The 21,690-nt window shown below is 46.4% G+C and overlaps 1 protein-coding gene across 1 annotated transcript in view; it reads right to left on the minus strand.

Moving 5' to 3' along the window:
* The window catches only part of tnfsf11 (TNF superfamily member 11), a 67,004-nt gene that overhangs the window by 33,595 nt on the left and 11,719 nt on the right, over nucleotides 1-21,690 (minus strand). The window contains exon 2 of the mRNA XM_038801255.1: nucleotides 11,511-11,663. Coding sequence (XP_038657183.1) covers nucleotides 11,511-11,663 — 153 coding nt within the window. The remainder of the gene's footprint in view (nucleotides 1-11,510; nucleotides 11,664-21,690) is intronic.

Below are 21,690 nucleotides of genomic sequence, written 5' to 3' on the forward strand. Positions count from 1 at the left end.
TGTCACCTCTTCAAAAAACCAATCAAGTTGGTGAGACATGACCTTCCCTGTACAAAACCATGCTGCCTGTCACTAACTAGTCCATTGTCCACCAAAGGTGCATATATCCTGTCCCTCAGTATCTTTTCCAAAAGCTTTTGTTAGGAACTGACAACGATCGCTCCCTGCCCATATCCATATAGCCACCTCATTCTTCCACTGGTAACATAGCTCAGACACTGAAAGCCTCAGTAGGTAATCGTACCCTGAGAATGTACACTTGTTTTCTGCCATCTTCCAATATAGCCGTTGGGATTACAATCTGTTGTTAGATTTTATTTTTCCTTCGTTTCCAACCATCACCTTTAGACAACCATTCTCTCCTACTTCGTTATATTCTGATAGCCAATTGGTGATGGAGGTATTCAAAGCCGGTCATTGTAATAATATGTATAATCTAAGGAGGGTAAAGAGTTAACATGATGATGTTCATGTGTATCAACACTAGATGGCATCACTGAGAAGTCTTATAAAAGGCTTCGTCTCTCGGCATGCTGGGAGAAGCTGTTGGAGAAGTTGATGCAGAAGGATAGTGTGAAGTTGAGTTACAGTATAGGTTATCTTTTAGAGAGATAATTAATTACTGTATCATAGATTCAATACTATTATTTTCAACCAATTTAAGTAGTGTAAAATAAACTAGTTTTGATTTAAACAAATAGCTTTATGTTCTTTGTCAACACTACAACTTTGGCTATCTTGGAGAACAATACAAGGAACATAAGTCATGACTTGGAATAGATTTTTTCACAGAATGAAACATTACAGGTGAAGCAGTGGCATAGTGGTATTGTCGCTGGACTAGTGATCCAGAGACCCAGGATAACGATCTGAGGACCTGGGTTCGAATCCCACCTACAGCAGGTGATGGAATTTAAACTCAACAAAATATCTGGAATTAAATTGTCGATTGTCATAAAACGCCATCTGGTTCACTAATGTTCTTTCGGGAAGGAAATCTGCTGTCACTATTAAGCTATTTTTCTGGTAGAAACAGCTCGTTTTCAAACAGTTGTGTCAGATTGGCTTCAGCAGTCACAGCATGTGGAATTTTACACTTACACGTGACTACAGAACCACAGAAATGTTGTTGATTCTTTAGTGCCCCCTCAAGGGCAATTAGGGATGGACAATAAATGTTCGCACAACCTGCGACGCCCGCGTCCCATGAACAATTTTTTAAAAAAGGCATATATCTGCTAGGTCTTGTGGCACAGTGGGTAGGGTCCCTGCGTCTGAGCCAGAAGCTCAAGGTTCAAGTTCCACCCAAGGGCTTGACGGCCAAGGAAGGTGTGTTCATAACGCAGTCCAACAGGTTGAGTGTCAACCTGAAAAATCCTTTCAACGTGGCAATGGCTGGCAGTAAGTGCGGGAGAGTCCTGGTCAGCCACGCTTGATGTGGGGTGACACCCCTCAAGCTATAAGCCCCAGACGACAGACTAGCAACCTGTTCCAGGAATTACTAGCTATGGAAACAGATGAAAGTCTGTCTTAGTAACCACTCAGTGTGGGAAGGGACTAAAATATGTCTCCTGACTCTACTCAACTGTTGTGTAAGTGACCCTTTGTATGAGCTCAAATCACAAACTAATCAATGCCTACCACTGTAAGTAATTCAATTGATACAATTAAAACAGCAGTGACAGAGATACAGATCAGACTACAGTCCAGTTAATGTGTGATTACAACCTAGGGATAATGGGATTACAGTCCAGTGAAGGTGGAATTGGAGTCCAGGGAGAACATGATTACAGACCAGTGATGGTGTGATTACAGCCCAGTGAGGGTGTGATTACAAACCAGTGATGGTGTGATTACAGCCCAGTGAGGGTGTGATTACAAACCAGTGATGGTGTGATTACAGTCCAATGAAGGTGTGATTACGACCAGTGATGATGTGATTACAGTCATTTGATGATGTGATTAGAGGCCAGTAATCGTGTGATGACAGTCCAATGATAGTGGGATTATAGTCCAGAGAGAGTGTTATTACAGTCTAGTGATGGTGTGATTACAGACCAGTGATGTTGTAATTAGAGATCAGCGAAGGTATGATTACAGTCTAATGACGGTATGTTCACAGTCCAGTGAGGATGTGATTACAGTCCAGTGAGGGTATGATTACAGTCCAGTGATGGTGTGATTACAGTCTAGTGCTGGTGTGATTATAGTCTAGTAATGGTGTAATTACAGGCCAGTGATGATGTGATCAGAGATCGGTGGTGGTGTGATTATAATCAGTGATTGTGGTAATACAGTCCAGTGAATGTATGATTACAGTCTAGTAATGGTGCGATTACAGTTGAGTGATGGTGTGATTACAGACCATTGATGATGTGATTACCGTCCAGTGAATGTATGATTACAGTCTAGTAATGGTGTGATTATAGTCTAGCAATTGCAGATGGTGTGATTACAACACAGTATATGTGTGATTACAAACCAGTGATTATAGTTCAGTGAGGGAGTGATTACAGCCCGGTGATGATGTGATTACAAACCAGTGATGGTAGGATTACAGTCCAGTGATAGTGTGATTGGTCTAGTAATGGTGTGATTACAGTCCAATGAAGGTGTGATTACAGACCAATGATGACGGGATTTCAGTCCAGTGAACATATGATTACAGTCTAGTAATGGTGTGATGATAGTCCAGTGATGGTGTGATTACAGTCCATTGATGGTGCAATTTCATCCCAGCGATGGTATGATTACAGACCAGTGATGGTGTGTTTACAGTCTGGTGATTGTGTGATTACAGACCAGTGATGGTGTGATTAGGATCCAGTGATTGCATGATTATAGACTAACAATGGTGTGATTACAGTCCAGTGATGGTGTGATTCCAGCCCAGTGGCTGGTGTGATTATAGTCCAGTGATGGTGTAATTTCAGTCCAGTGATGGTGTGATTACTGACCAGTGATGGTGTGATTACAGATCAGTGATGCTGTGATTATAGTCCAGTGATCGTGTGATTATAGACCGGTGATGGTGTGACTTTAGTCCAGTGATGGTGTGATTTCAGTCCAGTGATGATGCGATTTCAGTCCAGTGATGGTGTGATTGCAGACCGGTAATTGTGTGATTACAGTCCAGTGATAATGTGATTACAGTCCAGTGATGGCATTATTTCAAATCAGTGAGGGTGGGATTATCATTCAGTGATAATGAGATTACAGCACATTGATATTGAGATTGCAGTTGGGATAGTGGGAGTACAATCCAATGTGGGTAAGATTATAGACCAAGGGTGATGTGATTACAGCTCATCCATTATAAAGCCCTCCCATTTCGTAGATCTCCCAGTACACAGCTTTCCAATTACACAGCTCTCGTGTAATAAGAACTCATGTTATACTGACAGCTTGTTCCCATGTACAGTGAGTTCATTACCTTATACAGCCCTCCTAAACTGCAAAGGCTATGGACTTTGACAATATTCCAACAATGGTACAAAATATTTGTGCTCCATAACTAGCTGCACCCCTCACCAAGCTGTTCTCGAACAGCTACAACACTGGCATATGTCCAGCAATGTGAAAAGTTTCCTAAGTATGTCCTGTCCGCAAAAAAGCAGGAAAGTCCAATCCAGCCAATTGGCACTCCATCGGTCCACAATTGATCATCAGCAAGGTGATGGAAGGTGTCATTGAGAGTGCTACCACGTGGCACTTATTCAGCAATAACCTGTTCACTGATGCTCAGTTTGGGTTCCACCAGAGCCATTCAGTACCTGATCTCATTACAGGCTTTTTCCAAACATGGACAAAAGAGCTGAATTCCAGAGGTGAGGTGAGAGTGACTGCTCTTGACATTTGTGGCTACAAGAGCAGCTCAGAGGCTGGGAATTTTGTAGTGAGTAGCTCACCTCCTTACTCACCAAAGCCTGTCCACCATCTACAAGGCACAAGTCAGGAGTGTAGTGGAATACTCTCCCCTTGCCTGGATGAGTGCAGCTCCAACACTCAAGAATCTCAACACCATTCAGGCATCCAAGCAGCTGTTTGATTGGAACCACAGCCATCGTCGTAAACCTCGATTCCCTCCACCACCGACGCACAGTAGCAGCAGTGTGTGCCATTTACAAGATGCACTGCATCAACTCACCAAGGTTCCTTTTCAGCACCTTCCAAACTCTACCTACACCACATGGATTGCAGCAGTTCAAGAAGGAAGTTCACCACCACTTTCTCAAGGCAATTAGGAATGGACAATAAATGCTGACCTAGCCAGTAATGCTCACATCCTGTGAAAAACATCAATTTTTCACCTAAACTGCACATCTTTGGACTGTTGAAGGAAACCGGAGCACCCGGAGGAAACCCACACAGACATGAGGAGAAAGGGCAAACTCCACACAGATGTTACCCAAGGCCACAATTGAACCCAGGTCCCTGGCGCTGTGAGGCAGCAGTGCTAACCACTGTGCCACCGTGCTCAGAGCCACGATGGGGTTTGTCACAAGGAACTTGTTGGGGGCTTCTAGTGCTTCTCATTACCTGGTGCAGTAGATGTCTGCCGGGAGATCTTGCTCAGGAAGAGTGCTCAGTGTGGGGAACCGAGATAGGAGCAATAGGTGGGTTGAAGAGGTCATCATGGGGTGGGTAAGTGAGAATGCAGGATGGAGGTTTTCAAACATCTTGTGGGTTGTGGTCAGTTGGCGGATGAGTGGAGGGAGTGATGTTTGTAAGGACAGGAAGCCAGGGGATGGATGTTGAGTGGAGAGTTCAAGTTAAGATGCACATTGTTACATTCAACTGAGTGTCAACAAGATGTGCATGTGTGTGATGATCTTTGCCAGACAGATGCACAGCATTCTGCTGTGGAGAACACTGGTTGATGTCCAGAGTGTTGTGGCAGCAGAGCCCCATGTAGACCCAGCGAGGTTGGTAGATTATTTCTGGTTTTAACATTTGCTGATAAACTCTTCTAAAACCATATCCAGTGTATTCCTTCCCCACAATGCTAGTGCCAAAAGAAGAACTGCATATCAACAGTCAGAGACTAAAGCACAACCCCAACCCAACAGACCTGAGAATGACTCTAGATAGGATTCCATCCTTCTGGGAACATGAAGAAAACTGGAGCAAAAGTCAAAACTTACAGAATCCATTCCAAAATGTTACAATGCCTTAATAGCGTGCCATATTTCAGACTTAAATTCCTCAATTTGGACCAAGGTCCATGATGCAAAGATTGAACATTTAATCAGATATTGACAAGTGCTGTATTAGCCACAAACTAGTGGCTTGTCAGCTGGGAGATGGTTTGGTTCAATTGGCTGAACAGCAGGTTTGGGATGCAGAGCAAGGCCAACAGTGTGTGGGTTCAATTCCCATATCAGCTGAGGTTATTCATGAAGGCCTCATCTCCTTAACCTTGCTTCTCGCCTGAGGTGTGGTGATCCTCAGGTTAAATCACCACCAGTCAGCTCTCCCCCTCAAAAGGGGAAAGCAGCCTATGGTCATCTGGGACTATGATTACTTTACTAGCCACAAGCTGTCCACCATGCAGTGAAACAGAGTTTCTGCAGAAACATTTAACATGGAGGCTCAATTACACTCCGATGCTTTGAAGTCCAAACTAGGACAAAATGCGGCTTCTTCATAAAGCCACACTGACAAATCAAAGGGGTTGACAAGAGACCCAGCTTTCTGATTAGGTGCTTACCACAATATCAGAAAGTGCCTGAGCAGCAAAGCTACCTGCAGTTATAAGCAATTTGTTCAACAATCAAGTGCCAATTAATCATTCATCTTTTCTGCCGCTAGGTTCTTACAGAAGCTAAAGGAAATGCCTCAAGCTGCAAATTCCCACAACAAAATACATCAAAATGTCCACTCATCAAAATGTATTAAAAAGTAATCAGACAGGGTACAACCTAAGGTCGATGTCCCATTGAGTTTGAACATAACATTAGAATATTGAGGAATCACAAAGGAAAAGAGACACTGATTGGAGTTATGTACAGGCCCCCTGGCAGGAGTTAGGATGTGGGGCAGAAAATAAATCTGGAGACAGTAAAGGCAGATAAGAAAGGCAATATTACAATAATCATGGGAGCTTCAATATGCAGGTGGACAGGGGAAATCAGGTTGGTAACGGATACCAAGAAAAGTAATTTGTAGAATGTCTAAGGGATTTTTTTTGGAACAGATTGTGGTAGAGCCCACTAGGGAACAAGCAATTCTGGATTTGGTGATGTGTAATGAGGCAGACTTGATTAGGAAGCTTAAGATGAAGCAACCCTTAGGGAGCAGCGACCACAATATGATAGAATTTACCCTGCAGTTTGAGAGGGAGAATAAAATTGAATAAAGGTAACTACAAAGACATGAGGGAGGAGCTGGCCTAAGTTGATTGGAAGGGGAGTTTGTCAGGGAAGACAGTGGAACAGCAATGGCAGGAGTTTTGGGGAGTTATTTGGGTGGAACAACAGAAATTCATCCCAAGGAGTAGGAAACATGCTAAGGGGAGGACAAGGCAACCATGGCTGATTGGGGGGGGGGGGGGGGGGGGGGGGGGGGGGGCAAAATACGAGTGTAAGCTAGCTAGTAATATAAAAGAAAATGCAAGAGTTTCTTTCGATATATGAAAGGTAAGAGAGAGGCAAGAATGGGCATTGGACCACTGGAAAATGAGGCTGGAGAAGTAGTAATGGGGAACAAAGGAATGACAGAGTTACTTTGCATCAGTCTTCACAGTGGAAGACACCAGTGGCACACCAGAACTTCAAGAGAGTAAGGGCGCAGAGGTGAGTGTAGTGGGCATCACGAAGGAGAAGGTGCTAGGGAAATGGAAGGGTCTGAAGGTGAATAAATCATCCGGTCTGGTTGGATTACACCCCAGGATTCTGAAGGAGATAGCTGAGGAGATCGTGGAGGCATTGGTGGTGGTCTTTCAGGAATCACTGGAGGCAGGGAGGGTCCCAGAGGTTTGGAAAATGGCTAATATAACATTCCTGGTTAAGAAGGGAGGGAGAACTTACGGTGGTGGTATGTAGGTGGAAGTTGCACGTTGGGTGGCTTCTGCTCGAGGCTCTGGTTTTTGGATTTTAATGCCCGGTTTCAGGGGCAGTCTTTGAACAAGCTGGCACAGGAAGGTATAAGGAAGTTGGGGGATATCTAAGACCCAGAAGAAAGCTACTGGAAAGAAGGGGGCGAGTGAACATTCGCTGTCGAGCGAACGGGTCAGCCCGGCAAAAGGAAAGATGGCGGAGGCTGGGTCGCTGGATGGGGCCACGCCCTTCACAGTGGAGACTCTGACCGAGGTGATGGCTGGAGAATTCGAGAGGTAGTTCGCTAAGCATATGGAGGTGATACAAAAGGAGATGATGGCTGCAATGAACAAGTGGATGGAGGAGGCAATGGCCCCGGTGACGGCAGTGGTATCGAAGACATCGGCCGAGGTCCGGGAGCAAAGAGGGAAGTTGAAAGATGTGGAGGAAGATCTGTCGCAACACAGTGACAAGTTCACCTCGATGGGGGAGGAGCTGCGAAGGGTGAGGTGGAGGCCAACAAAGGTCTCAGAGCCAAGGTGGAGGATCTGGCGAACAGGTCGAGATGGCAGAATTTAACAATAGCGGGCTTACCTGAGGGGGTGGGGGGTCCGAGGCTGACTGAGTACATCACAAAGATGTTGGCGGAGTTGTTGGGGGAGGGAAAAGAACCCTCCCGGTATGAGCTGAACAGGACTCAACGGTCACTCAGGGCCAAGTCAAAAGAAAATTAGCCACCAAGGGCGGTGATAATTTGCTTCCACAAGTTCCATGTTAAGGAGAAGGTCCTGATCTGGTCGAAGCAAAGGTGTGAGGTGAAGTGGGAAGGAGCTGGTATTCATATATACCAGGACTTGGCGGTGGAACTGGCGTGAAGGTGGGCGGTGTTGGGTCGGGTGAAGGCAGCACTCTTCAGCAAAGGTGCGAGGTTTCGGCGTGGTTTAGCCAGCGAAGCTGAGGGTGACCTATAACGCGTGAGACTTCAACTTTGAGATGATAAGACCATAAGACCATAAGACATAGGAGTGGAAGTAAGGCCATTCGGCCCATCGAGTCCACTCCGCCATTCAATCATGGCTGATGGGCATTTCAACTCCACCTACCAGCATTCTCCCCGTAGCCCTTAATTCCTCGCGACATCAAGAATTTATCTATCTCTGCCTTGAAGCCATTTAGCATCCCGGCCTCCACTGCACTCCGCGGCAATGAATTCCACAGGCCCACCACTCTCTGGCTGAAGAAATGTCTCCGCATTTCTGTTCTGAATTTACCCCCTCTAATTCTAAGGCTGTGCCCACGGGTCCTCGTCTCCTCGCCTAATGATGGAGGCAGCGGGGGTGTATGAAGGCCGAAGAACTGGGGTTGAAATGAGAGATGGGACTGGGACTTGGCTTCGGACTGAAGGGAGGGGGTGAAATGCTATGTACAGCCTTATCTCTTGTTTCAGATTCTTTTACTTGTTTTGTATTTGTGGGGGAACAGTTGGATGTTTTGTTCTTGGTTTGGTTGATCGGAAAGGGTAGTTAACCTTTGCTATGGGCTACAGTGGGTATGAGAATATTGGGCTTTGGAGTTATGGCGGGTTTCTGGGGTGCGGGTTTTGTGCGCTAGTTATGTTTGAGTGTCTTTGTGTTCAGGGATTGGGGAGTGGATTGGGAGGAGGGGGGCCTGGTAAGGGGCCTCCACACTAGCAAGCGAAGGTTGGCTAGTGAACGGGAGTGTGGTGGGGGGAGGGCCACGATCATTGGAGCCTAGTCAAACAGGTTTCGATAGGCCTCGGAGGTGTGAAAGGTGGGAGGATTGGATCGATACTGGGAGAGGTGTTTGCAAGAGGAAGTGGATGGGAGGATTCTGGGAGGCCGGGGGAGAAGGGTTCGACGGCAACAAAGTGTTAGGCCCGCTGCGCAGGGCCGGGGCTATGATGATTGCAGATAGGAGGGGTGGGGAGATGAGAGACCCGCGGTCAGAATAATAATGTGGAAGGTAAGGGTGTCAGGGGGACCAGTTAAGTGGTCAAGGGTCTTTACGCATTTAAAGAGTTTGTGGCGATGTTGGAGGAGACCCACCTGAGGGTGAAAGATCAGGTGAGGCTCAGGAAGGGTTGGGTGAGTCAGGTTTTCCGTTGATTCTGTCTTCATCTAATCAAATAAAGGGACCAAAACTATACATAATGCTCCAGATGAGGTCTCACGAATGCCTTGTACAGTTGCAGCAACACTTTCCTATGTTACATTCTATTTCATTAGCTAGTTTGGGTATACCACACCCACCAATAAATGGACAGTTGTCAGTTGTTTCCATCAGAGTTCCAAAGAAGAACCAGGCAATGTGCCTCAACGACTACCGTCCGGTGGCCTTGGCGTCTATCGTAATGAAGTGCTACTAGAGGTTGGTCATGAGGCACATCAACCCAATACTCCCAGAATGCCTTGATCCACTGCAATTCGCCACAACCAATCCACAGCAGACGCTGTCTTCCAGGCACTACACTCATCCCTGGAGCATCTCGACAACAAGGACTCATATATCAGACTCCTATTCATTGACTGCAGCTCCGCCTTCAACACCATAATCGCAGCCAAGCTCATATCAAAGTTCTAAAACCTAGGACTTGGCTCCTTCCTCTGCATCTGGATCCTTGACTTCCTGACCCATAGACCACAATCAGTATGGATAAACAACAACACCTCCTCCACTATACTCCTCAATACCATAAGAAACTACAGAGAGTCGTGAACACAGCTCAGCCCATCATGCAAACCCGCCGCCTTCCATTGGCTGTTTCCATCTCCCGCTGCCTTGGGAAAGCGGACAGCATAATCAAAGACCCCTCCCACCCGGCCTACTCACTCTTCCAACTTCTTCCATCAGGCAGGAGATACAAAAGTCTGAGAACACGCACTTATCGATTCAAAAACACCTTCTTCTCTGCTGTTACCAGGCTCCCAATGACCCCCTTATGGACTGATATGTTCACACATCTTCCCTACTGAGTAGTATTACACTCCGTATGCTTCACTCGATGCCAGTGTCTATGTATTTACATTGTGTATTTTTGGATGCGCTTTGTTTTTTTTTCATGTATGGAATGATCTGTCTGGGCTGTACGCAGAACAATACTTTTCACTGTATCTCGGTCCACGTGACAATAAACAAATCCAATCCAGTGAAAACTAAATTAGTAAAATTGCAAATAAATAACATTGTTGAACTGAGGCTTGAGCACATCATCTAGGTCAGAGTTTTTCTAACTTTTTTGCCCAGGACCCATTTTTACCAGTGGGCCATCCTTCAGGATCCACGCCACCCAAACTTCGCGACCCATGCTGCCCGATCTCCAGACCCACCATTTTCGCTTATCTTTAATGTGACAGTTTCTGGAAAGAAGATCCATCGATTTTTTAAAACAATCTGTTCCTGGGACAGCTCGCTGACGTCAGGAGGAGGTGGTCTGCCTCGCTGGTTTCTGGGCCTGCGCATTACCTCGGGGGCACGCATGCGTGGGTCGGCCGGCATTCTGAAAGCCAGTCGCGGCCATTGGGCACTTCTTCCCGTGATCTGGAACGCTGCGACCGATGGCCCCATGACCCTCCTGCCACTCACCTGCAACCTACCCACAGGTCTTGACCCTGAGCTTGGAAATTACTAGGTCAGGGTTTTTCAAAGTGCGGGCCGTGACACACAGGTGACGGGAGGACCAGGATTATAATCCACTTCATGCTCTGCTCCTACATCAGGAATAGGATGTGCCCTCAGAACATTGTGATTTTGGGGGAAAGGGTGCTGCCCACGGTGTGACAGCTGACACAGCGAGATAACAATACAAACAGAATACAGGAGCCAGTCTCAACCTCCCATCTCAGAACAGTGAGGAGATCAATGGCCTGCTGCTGGTAATCTACAATTTCACTTTCATTAAGGCAGCTGAACCATTAAACCAACGATACAAGAATCATAGAATCCCTACAGTACAGAAGGAGGCCATTGGGCCCATCAAGTCTGCACCGAAGCTCCGAAAGAGCACTCTACTCAGGCTCAAGCCCTATCCCCGTAACCCCACCAATGTTTTGGACACTAAGGGGAAATTTAGCATGGTCAATCCACCTAACCTGCACATCTTTGGAATTTGGGAAGAAAACGGGGCACCCGGAGGAAACCCACACAGACACAGGGAGAAGAATCTCAGAAACTGGGAGCACTGGTAAAGTTTCTTTTCATAGAATTTACAGTGCAGAAGGAGGCCATTTGGCCCATCAAGTCTGCACTGGCCCTTGGAATTAGCACCCCACTTAAACCCACACCTGTAACCCAGTAACCCCACCGAACCTTTTTGGACACTAAGGGCAATTTAGCATGGCCAATCCACCTAAACGGCACATCTTTGAATTGTGGGAGGAAACCGGAGCACCCGGAGAAAACCCATACAGACATGGGAAAACGTGCAGACTCTACAGGAGAACCCACATTACTCACCTGGTTAAGAGGTTGTTTCAGTCCTTTCAGTGGTTGCAAACAAGACTTGAAGACTTTCTGGATTTCCAACTCTGACCAATCAGGGTTACTACTGTTGCCATTGCAGGACAACAATTGGAGCAAAACCTCCTCAGAGATTCCACTGACATCTTTCTGTAAAGAGGACAGAGAGTTTTAAGCAGTGGCGTGTTACAGACGGAAAACCTCACTGCAAATGCAGTTTACAAAGTCAATAACAAATGAACTGACAGGTGTTAAAAATGAGAAAAATATACTAGTCGTATGCACAGTGCTTCCGTGACATAACTTGTACCAGGTTAGAGGATATAATGTTTTACCAACAAAGCGTGAAGAGAAAATGTGACAGGAAGAAAGTGTGACACACACGAGAAGTGCACAATATATGCTGCTGTATAAGGGTCTGGAATAAAAGGGGTCAACATGGAACTGGATACAGAACCGCCCACACTGTGTTGTAAAGGAACACATGACCTTAGTTGAAAGGGCAGACTTGTACAAGACCGTAATACCCCCACGGGACCCACGGGGACGACCCGACTGATCTCCCCATGGGGCTCGCAGAGTACGAACTCCACCACTGGGGGGCTGAGGCCTAACAATGGGGCTTATTAAATCAGACAGTTAAAAGTTGGCCAGGATGGGAACCAGCATCTTCAGATGGTCCTGTCTGGCACTGGATGTACTGCCCACTGCTTTGAGACTTTTTGTTTATTTTATTTAATAAACTTCTAAGTTTAAATCTTTCTTGTGAATATTATACGGACAGAGATGTGTGTGGAGGCAAACATGGAGACAGTTCCTAGCTTAGACCTTGTATTTCATACATATACATTGTTACTCGAGGTTAATAAACTTACTGTCAAACTATACAAGACTCAGAACCCCTTTTTGAGACCTACTGAACAACACACAATGGGAGAGGTTCTCCGTTCCCCCAGCCCCGTGTTTCTCGGCGGCGTTCACTGGCGGCGGGGTTCTATCTTCCCGGGCGGCACGGTGGCATAGTGGTTAGCATTGTTGCCTCACAATGCCAGGGACCTGGGTTCGATTCCAACCTCAGGTAGCTCTGTTGGTGAAGTTTGCACTTTCTCCCCGTGTGTGCGTGGGTTTCCTCCGGTTGCTCCGGTTTCTTCCCACAGTCCTAAAATGTGCAGGTTAGGTGGATTGGCCATGCTAAATTGGGTTGAGGTGGAGTTATGGGGATAGTGTGGGGTTAGGGCCTAGGTAGGGTGCGTTTTCAGAGGGTCGGGTAGATGCAATGAGCCGAATGGCCTCCTGGCTGATGGGATTCAATGATTCTACCTCATTGAAAAGAAGCATATGACAGCACCATCTCGGATTTATCATTGCATTTACACTCGTTTAATTTTAAGTGACCAGGGATCAAAAAATCTACCTTACCAGACCAGTTTGGACTCATCAAGGCCCTGACCAATCAGTAAACTAGGAACATTTGATGAAGAGATTCCTTGGATACATGATTGCTTCAGGAAGAGATAAATAGCAACAAACTGAACAGGTTAACAGGTTTTATTCGGCAGGTCCGAAAGCCAATGATACAATAGCTAAACATGGGCCGGAATTCTCCAGCCGTTCGCTGGTGGTGGGATTCTCTGATCCTGCCTACAGCGCACCCCAGCCCATGGGTGTGGGGTGTCTTCAGTGGGAATTCCCATAGACAGAGCAAAGACTCCTGCCACCAGCAAACGGCACATCGCCTCCTGCCACCGAGAAATAGGCAGCTGGCAGGTCGGAGAATCCCGTCCGAGAAATCAATGAATCCTCAACAAAATTTTATAAAGCTTATTTTAATCTGAGCAGTAACAAGGAGCACGATTTAAACAGGAAAAAAAGAGTCACATTTCGGCAGGTTTAGCAGGGTGTTTTGGCGGCAAGAACAACCCTGCTATCAAACGGGACTCTGTTTTATTTTGGCAACGGCGAGGAACACCCCACTAAGTCCGCACTTACCTTAATTTCCAAATGCTGCCCCCAATCTCCCCAATATCTGGAACCCCCATCGCAGTCTTCGGACCTGTCCACTAATAATGATAACCTTTTATTGTCACAAGTATGAAGTTACTGTGAAAAGCCCCTAGTCGTCACATTCCGGTGCCTGTTCGGGTAAGCTGATACGGGAATTGAACCCATGCTGCTGGCCTTGTTCTGCATCACAAACCAGCTATCTAGCCCACTGAGCTAAACCAGCCCTATCCCTAATGCCCCAACTTAACAGTTAGGGAGTCCTCAAGCCTTCATAAGGGCAGGGCACCCCCGGGCCCGATTCCTGGCAGTGCCAGGGTGGCATGTGCTGAGGTGCCATGCTGGCAGTGCCAAGGTGCCCAGATGCTAGCAGGAGTGCCAGGATACCACCCTGCCAGATACCAACAACCCTGGGACCACTAATGGCCTGGGGGACCCCCAAGCTGCCGTTACGCTAAACAGCGCCATGGCGAAGTCTCCCAAGCACGGTTGTTCGATCCCGGGCAGTGGGAGAATCCGGTACTGACATATTTAAGTGAGCCTAACAGCTCACTTAAATATGCAAATCTGGATCCCACCCAATGAGGGCGAGACCCAGTTCACGACATCTCATTAGATCTCACGAAGCATTCCGATCATCGCAAATCTCGCGAGAGGCCTCTTACGAGATTGAACGGCCTCATTGCACCCTGGCCGGGTGCAGGGAGACGGTTTAATCTGGCCCATAACCTTTGAAAGATTGTGTCCAAAAATCAGGAGAACCTGTTAACTCCTTCGTGAAAGTGTTGTACAGAATGGCCGAAGGCTGTGACATGAAATCAGAGCTAAACAGAGACAGAACTGTTGTCTGAGTAGCGAATAGCGCACTCTGGCATGCTTCAAGCTAAGGAAGATCTGCCACTTGAAAAGGCCATTCAGGTTGTTGGGTAATTCAAAATCCGTTTACAGCACAGATCCATCTAAAGAGGTGAAAGCAAACCGTGATACAGAGAAACTCCCACTGCCCAGCTGGTAGGGCAGCAGAGGCGCAGGGACACCCCAGGCCAAAGCAATACCCTAACCGGCCATGGCAGCACTATGGAGCCAAGCAACCCCGCAGGCATGTCCGGCTGTGGATTGACCATGATAAATTGCCTCTCAGTGTTCAAAGATGTACAGGTTAGGTTATGGGGATAGGCCAGGGTAATGGACCTGGGTAGAGTATTCTTTCAGAGGGTCAGTGCAGACCCGATGGGCTGAATGCCCTCCTTCTGCACTGTAGGGATTCTATAGAATCATAGAATCCCTACGGTGCAGGAGGAGGCTGGTTCCATGGTGTAGTGGTTATCGCGTCTGGTTTACAGGCAGAAGGACCTGGATTTGAGCGCCAGTGGAATCATTGCATTTTCTGGACAAGTAACTGGCAAATACAATTCCGTGCAAATAGAAATGAAGTGCAGCTACCCTTATCTCTGCACTCTCAATGTGTTCCCAAAAGCCAATGTGCTGAATGAAAATCTCTTTCCTCACAAAAAATATTTTGGGCGACTCGGTGGCACAGTGGTTAGCACTGCTGCCTCACAGCATCAGGGACCCGGGTTCAATTCTGACATTGCATGACTGTGTGGATTTTGAACATTCTCCCCGTGTCTGGGTGGGTTTCCTCCAGGTGCTCCGATTTCCTCCCACAATCCAAAGATGTCCAGGTTAGGTAAACTGGCCATGATAACTTGCCCCTAATATCCAAAGATGTGCAGGTTAGGTAGATTGGCCATGATCAATTGCAGCTTAGTGTGCAAAATGATAAGTGGGGTTGCTGGGTTTGGGATAGGGTAGGGTGTGGGTCTAGGTAGGGGGTCACATTGCCACCTTTCATTCTAGTGCTATTGGTTTTGCATGTGGAAGAGTAATTCCTCAGTCTAGACATACTGTTGTTATCGTGGCTATGATAATGAATGCATTCTGTTTTTATCAGTCTTTACTGCTGTCTGGTGATCATTGGTCTTCTTGGTGCTGATCTACGGTATCATTGATGAAGGTGACCAGCTGTGGCACTGAGTAAACTGGAATGTTTGGCTTACCATTGGTATTTCACATTGTTTACTACTGGCCCTTCCAGGCAATTTAGCATGGCCAATCCACCTAACCCGCACATCTTTGGACTGTGGGAGGAAACCGGAGCACCCGGAGGAAACCCACGCACACAGGGGGAGGACGTGCAGACTCCACACAGACAGTGACCCAGCCGGGAACCGAACCTGGGACCCTGGAGCTGTGAAGCATTTATGCTAACCACCATGCTACCGTGCTGCCGAGAATTCCTTTATTTCTTTAGGAAATATGTTCAGCATTAGAGAGAGCGCAGAAACAAATTTATGAGAATGGTTACAAGGTTGAACAACTTCAGATATAAATATCAGAGAAGTTGCCACTGTTCTCCTTGGAGAAGGTTAAGAGGGAGGTTTGACAGAGAAATTCAAAATCATGACAATCTGGACAGGGTGCACAGAAAGACGAGCTATTCCCATTAGTTTAAGAAGCAGGGGACACAGATTTAAGGTAATTGGCAAAAGAAGCAGCAGCAACTGAAGAAAAAAACTTTATCACCCATGGTTTGCATCTAGAATGTACTGTCTGAGAGTGTGGTGGAGGCAGGTTCACACAGTGAGTGGTTAGGATCTGGAATGTACTGTCTGAAATTATGGTGGAGGCAGATTCACACAGCGAGTGATTAGGATCTGGAATGGACTGTCTGAGAGTGTGGTGGAGGCAGATTCACGCAGCGAGTGATTAGGATCTGGAATACACTGTCTGAGAGTGTGGTGGAGGCAGGATCACACAGCGAGTGGTTAGGATCTGGAATACACTGTCTGAGAGTGCGGTGGAGGCAGGTTCACACAGCGAGTGGTTAGGATCTGGAATGCACTGCCTTAGTGTGGTGGAGGCAGGTTTACACAGCGAGTGGTTAGGATCTGGAATACACTGTCTGAGAGTGTGGTGGAGGCAGGTTTACACAGCGAGTGGTTAGGATCTGGAATACACTGTCTGAGAGTGTGGTGGAGGCAGGTTTACACAGCGAGTCGTTAGGATCTGCCATGCACTGTCTCAGAGTGTGGTGGAGACAGATTCACACAGCGAATGGTTAGAATCTTGAATGTACTGTCTGAGAGTGTGGTGGAGGCAGATCCACGCAGCGAGTAGCTAGGATCTGGAATGTACTCTCTGAGTGCGTGGTGGAGACAGATTCAATCGAAGCATTCAAAAGGGAATTGAATCATTATCTGAAAATAAAAAATGTGCAGGGTTATGGGGAAAAGCTGAGGGAGAGGTATTGGGTAAATTGCTACTTCAGAGGATGAGCACAGACACAATGGGCCAAATAGCCTCCACTTTTGCTGTAACCATTCTGTGATTCTGATCCTATTCACTAATCTGGGTAAGTCTGACACCGTCAAGGTTCCTGGGTTACCTTCCACTGTTTGCCAGGGACGATGTGATGATTGGTGAAATTCCCAGTGGTTTTTATATTGTTTCGCTCTGATGCAAGGACAGAGTGTCGTGGTTTATCTCAGCCCATTTCACAGTAAGTACACCCACCCATTTACTCTGCAATATTGTGTATTAGCTCAACCACGTGCACACGTCAACCTGACTAGATCAAGTTGAACACTGCATAAATCCATCAATGTATGGTTTCGCTTGCAAGCAAATCCGCTTCAGGGTGCTTTTACAAATAATGTAGCAGCCATCGTTTACACTCAGAAATAGCACATTCTGTTTCAATGTGAGATTTATCATCTCTTTATGAAACAATTGTCAGTTCAGATTTCTCTTCTTGCCTTTGCTGAGTGTTCCTATACACAGTTCACAAAAAAACATCTAATTAACTTAGATAAAGTTGCACTGATCGATATTGCTTTGTGGATTCTGAGCACTGATCTTTGCTTTCTGTTATATTTTCAGGCTGAGTGTAGGTTATGCGTTTCTGGCCAGTATTCATAAGATAGAATCCATACAGTACAGAAGGAGGCCACTTAGCCCATTGAGTCTGCACTGAACCTTCGAATGAGCACTCTACCCATCTCCACTTCCCTGTCCACCCCGCCCTATCCCCATAACCTAACCTACACATCCCTCCACACTAAGGGTAAATTTATCATGGTCAATCCACCTAATCTGCACATTCTTGGACTGTGGGAGGAATCCAGAGCACCCAAAGGAAACCCATACAATCACAGGGAGAAAATGCAAAGTTCACAGACTGTCACCCAAGGCTGGAGTTGGACCCGGGTCCCTGGCACTGTGAGGCACAGTGTTAACCACTGTGCCGCCATCTTGCACCCTCCAGAAAACTCATCTCAGTTTGACGAGATACATGTTTTCAGAAGGGATAGGAAGACCAAGTAGACTGAATGACACATTTCTAAAGAATGTGCAGGGACGGAATGACCAGGGTGAACGTGCAGAACATAAAGGTAGCAGGACATATTGAAAGAGTGTCTAGCAAACCATATCAGATCTTAAGCTTCATATGAAGAGGTGCAAAAGCAGGGAGGTTATACTGAACCTTAATTAAAGCCTTGGTTAGGTCACAACTTGAGCATTGCGTCCAGTTCTGGTCACCACACTGTAGGAAGAATGTGAGGACCCTTGAGAGAGGATTTAACAGAATAGGTGCGGGGATGAGGGCTCTTGGCCACAAGGTTAAATTGGAGATGCTGGGGCTTCCTTGGAGCAAAGAAAATTAAGGAAAGATTTGCATAGAAACACACATCGAAAATAGAAGCAAGAGGAGGCCATTCGGCCCTTCAAGCCTGCTCTGCCATTCATTATGATCATGGCTGATCATCATTTCAATACCTTGATCCCACCTTTCCCCCATATCCCTGAATCTCTTTAGCCCCAAGACTTTATCTAATTCCTTCTTGAAATTAGTAAGAAGTCTGACAACACCACGTTAAAGTCCAACATGTTCGTTTCAAACACTAGCTTTCGGAGCACTGCTCCATCCTCAGGTGAATCCTGAGGAATCCTGACGAATCATTCACCTGAGGAAGGAGCAGTGCTCCAAAAGCTAGTGTTTGAAACAAACATGTTGGTCTTTAACCTGGTGTTGTAAGACTTCTAACTGTGCTCACCCCAGTCCAACGCCGGCATCTCCACATCATTCTTGAAATTACACATCATTTTGGCCTCAACTATTTTCTGTCGTAAAAAATTCCACAGATTCACCACTCACTGGGTGATGGAATTTTTCCTCACCTCTGTCATAAAAGCTTTCCCCTTTATCCGCAACTATGACCCCTACTTCTGGACTCCACCACTATCAGGAACATTCTTTCTGAATCTACTCTGTCTAATCCTGTTCGAATTTTCTAAGTTTCTATGAGGACTCCCAACTCAAATGAATATAACCCTAACCAATTTAGTCTCTCCACATGTGACAGTCCCGCCATCCCAGGAAACAGTCTGGTAAATCTCTGCTGCACTCCCTCCATAGCAAGAACATCCTTCCTCAGATAAGGACAACAAATCTGCGCTCAGTACTCCAGGCGTGGCCTCACGAATGCCCAATATAATTGTAGTAAAACATTCCTATTCCTATACTCAAATCCTCTCGCTATGAAGGCCAACACACCATTTGCCTTCTTTACTGTCTGTTTGGACCTGTGCGCTTACTTTCGGTGACTGATGCATGAGGACACCAAGGTCTCGCTGAGTATCCACCTCTCTCAATTTACATCCATTCAAATAATAATCTGCCTTCCTATTGTTACTACCGTAGTGGATAACCTCACATTTATCCACATTATACTGCATCTGCCCATGTATATGCCCACTCACTCACCTGTCCAAATCCCACTGAAGCATCCCTGCAGACTCCTCACAGTTCACCCTCCCACCCAACTTTGTATCATCTGCAAATTTGGAGGTAATGCATTTAGTTCCCTCGTTCAAATCAGTAATATATAATGTGAACTGTTAGGTCCTACCAATAGGAAAAAGACCCATTTATTCCAACTTTTTGCTTCCTGTCTACTAACCAGCTTTTTATCCATCTCAACACACTACCTGTAATCCCATGCGCTTTAACTTTGCATAGTAGTCTGCTATGTGAGACCTTGTTGAACGCCTTCTGAAAGTCTAAATAAACCACGTCCACCGGGTCTCCCTGGTCAACTCTATTAGTTATATCTTCAAAGAATTCCAGTCGATATGTCAAGTATGATTTCCTTTCATAAATCCGTGCTGACTTTGTTTGATTATACCACTTTCCAAATGCTACGCTATGAAATTGTTGAAAATGGACTCTAGCAACTTCCATAGAATATAGAACATAGAACAGTACAGCACAGAACAGGCCCTTCAGCCCTCAATGTTGTGCCGAGCCATGATCACCCTACTCAAACCCACGTATCCACCCTATACCCGTAACCCAACAACCCCCCCCCCCTTAACCTTACTTTTATTAGGACACTACGGGCAATTTAGCATGGCCAATCCACCTAACCCGCACATCTTTGGACTGTGGGAGGAAACCGGAGGACCCGGAGGAAACCCACGCACACAGGGGGAGGACGTGCAGACTCCACACAGACAGTGACCCAGCCGGGAATCGAACCTGGGACCCTGGAGCTGTGAAGCATTTATGCTAACCACCATGCTTCCCTACTGCCAACGTTCGGCTCACTGGTTTATAGTTCCCTGTTTTCTCTCTTTTAAATTTTTAAATAGCGAGGTTATATTAGCTATCCTTCAATCTGTACGAACATTCCAGAGTCCAAAGGATTTTGGAAAATGACCGCCAATGGGTCTATTATTAATAGGGCAATTTCCTTAAGTACTCTGGGATGAAGATTATCAGGCGCTGGAGATTTATCCCATTGATGTTCCTAAAACCATTTCTCTACTAATACTAATTTCTTTCAGCTCCTCACGAAAACTTGTGTTTCTCAGAATTTCTGGTACATTATTCATGTCTTCCTTTGCGAAGACAGAAGCCAAGTATGAATTTAGTTCCTCAGCCATTTCTCTGTTTCCCTTATGAACCCCCTTTTCTGATTGTTCACTCGTTTTTATCAATCTTTTTCAGTTTACATGCATATAGAGACTTTTACAGTCAGTTTTTATGTTCCCCGCTAGTTTACTTTCATATTGTATTTCCCCTTCTTAATCAATCCCTTGGTCTGCCTTTGCTAAATCTTAAACTGTTCCCAATCCTCAGGTCTATTGCTTTTTCTTGCTAACTTGATAGCGGTACAAGATTAGGACAAGTTTTAATAAGATAGGCATAGAAAAGCTGTTCCCATTGGCGGATTGTAGAATGATTAGAAGCCACCGATTTTGGCCGGCCCGGTCCACTACAAGCCCAGTGGTAGTGGCGGCCCTGAGAGTTTGGGGGCAGTGGGGGAAGCATATGGGAGTGGAGGGCGTGGAGGGAGCATCGGTGTGGGCTCCAATTTGTGGTAATCACCGGTTTGTCCCAGGGAGGTTTGATGGGGGGTTTCGGAGGTGGCAGAGAGCAGGTATTGAGTGACTGGAAGATCTGTTTATTGATCGGCGCTTTCCTTGTTTGGAGGATCTGGAGGAGAAATTTTAAATGCCGAGAGGGGATCGGTTTTGTTATATGCAAGTGAGGGATTTTGTCCAAAGGCAGGTTTCGACCTTTCTGCATCTACTGCCACAGGGGATACAGGACAAGGTAGTCTCTAGGACGGGGGTGGGGGAGGGGAAGGTATCAGAAATCTATAAAGAACTTATGGAATAGGAGGGAACCCTTGTAGGGGAGTTAAAGCATAAATGGGAGGATGAGTTGGGAAAGGAGTTAGAGGTGGGTCTGTGGGAGGATGCTCTGAGCAGAGTCAAGTGCCAGGTTCAGCCTGATACAAGGTGGTTCACCTGGGCACATATGAAGGTGGCCCGGATGAGTAGGTTTTTTGGGGTAGAGGACAAGTGTGTCAGGTGTGCAGGAGGGCCCGCAAATCATGCCCACATGTTTTGGGCATGTGCGAAGCTTATGGGATTCTGGCAGGGATTTGTGGATGTCACGTCCACTATGCTAAAAACTCACTTAGTGTTTTGTACACTAAGGACAATTTAGCATGGCCAATTCATCTAACCTGCACATCTTTGGACTGTGGGAGGAAACCGGAGCACCTGGAGGAAACCCACGCACACACGGGGAGGATGTGCAGAC

This window comes from Scyliorhinus canicula, chromosome 7, assembly GCF_902713615.1.
Source record: "Scyliorhinus canicula chromosome 7, sScyCan1.1, whole genome shotgun sequence".
NCBI lineage: Eukaryota > Metazoa > Chordata > Chondrichthyes > Carcharhiniformes > Scyliorhinidae > Scyliorhinus > Scyliorhinus canicula.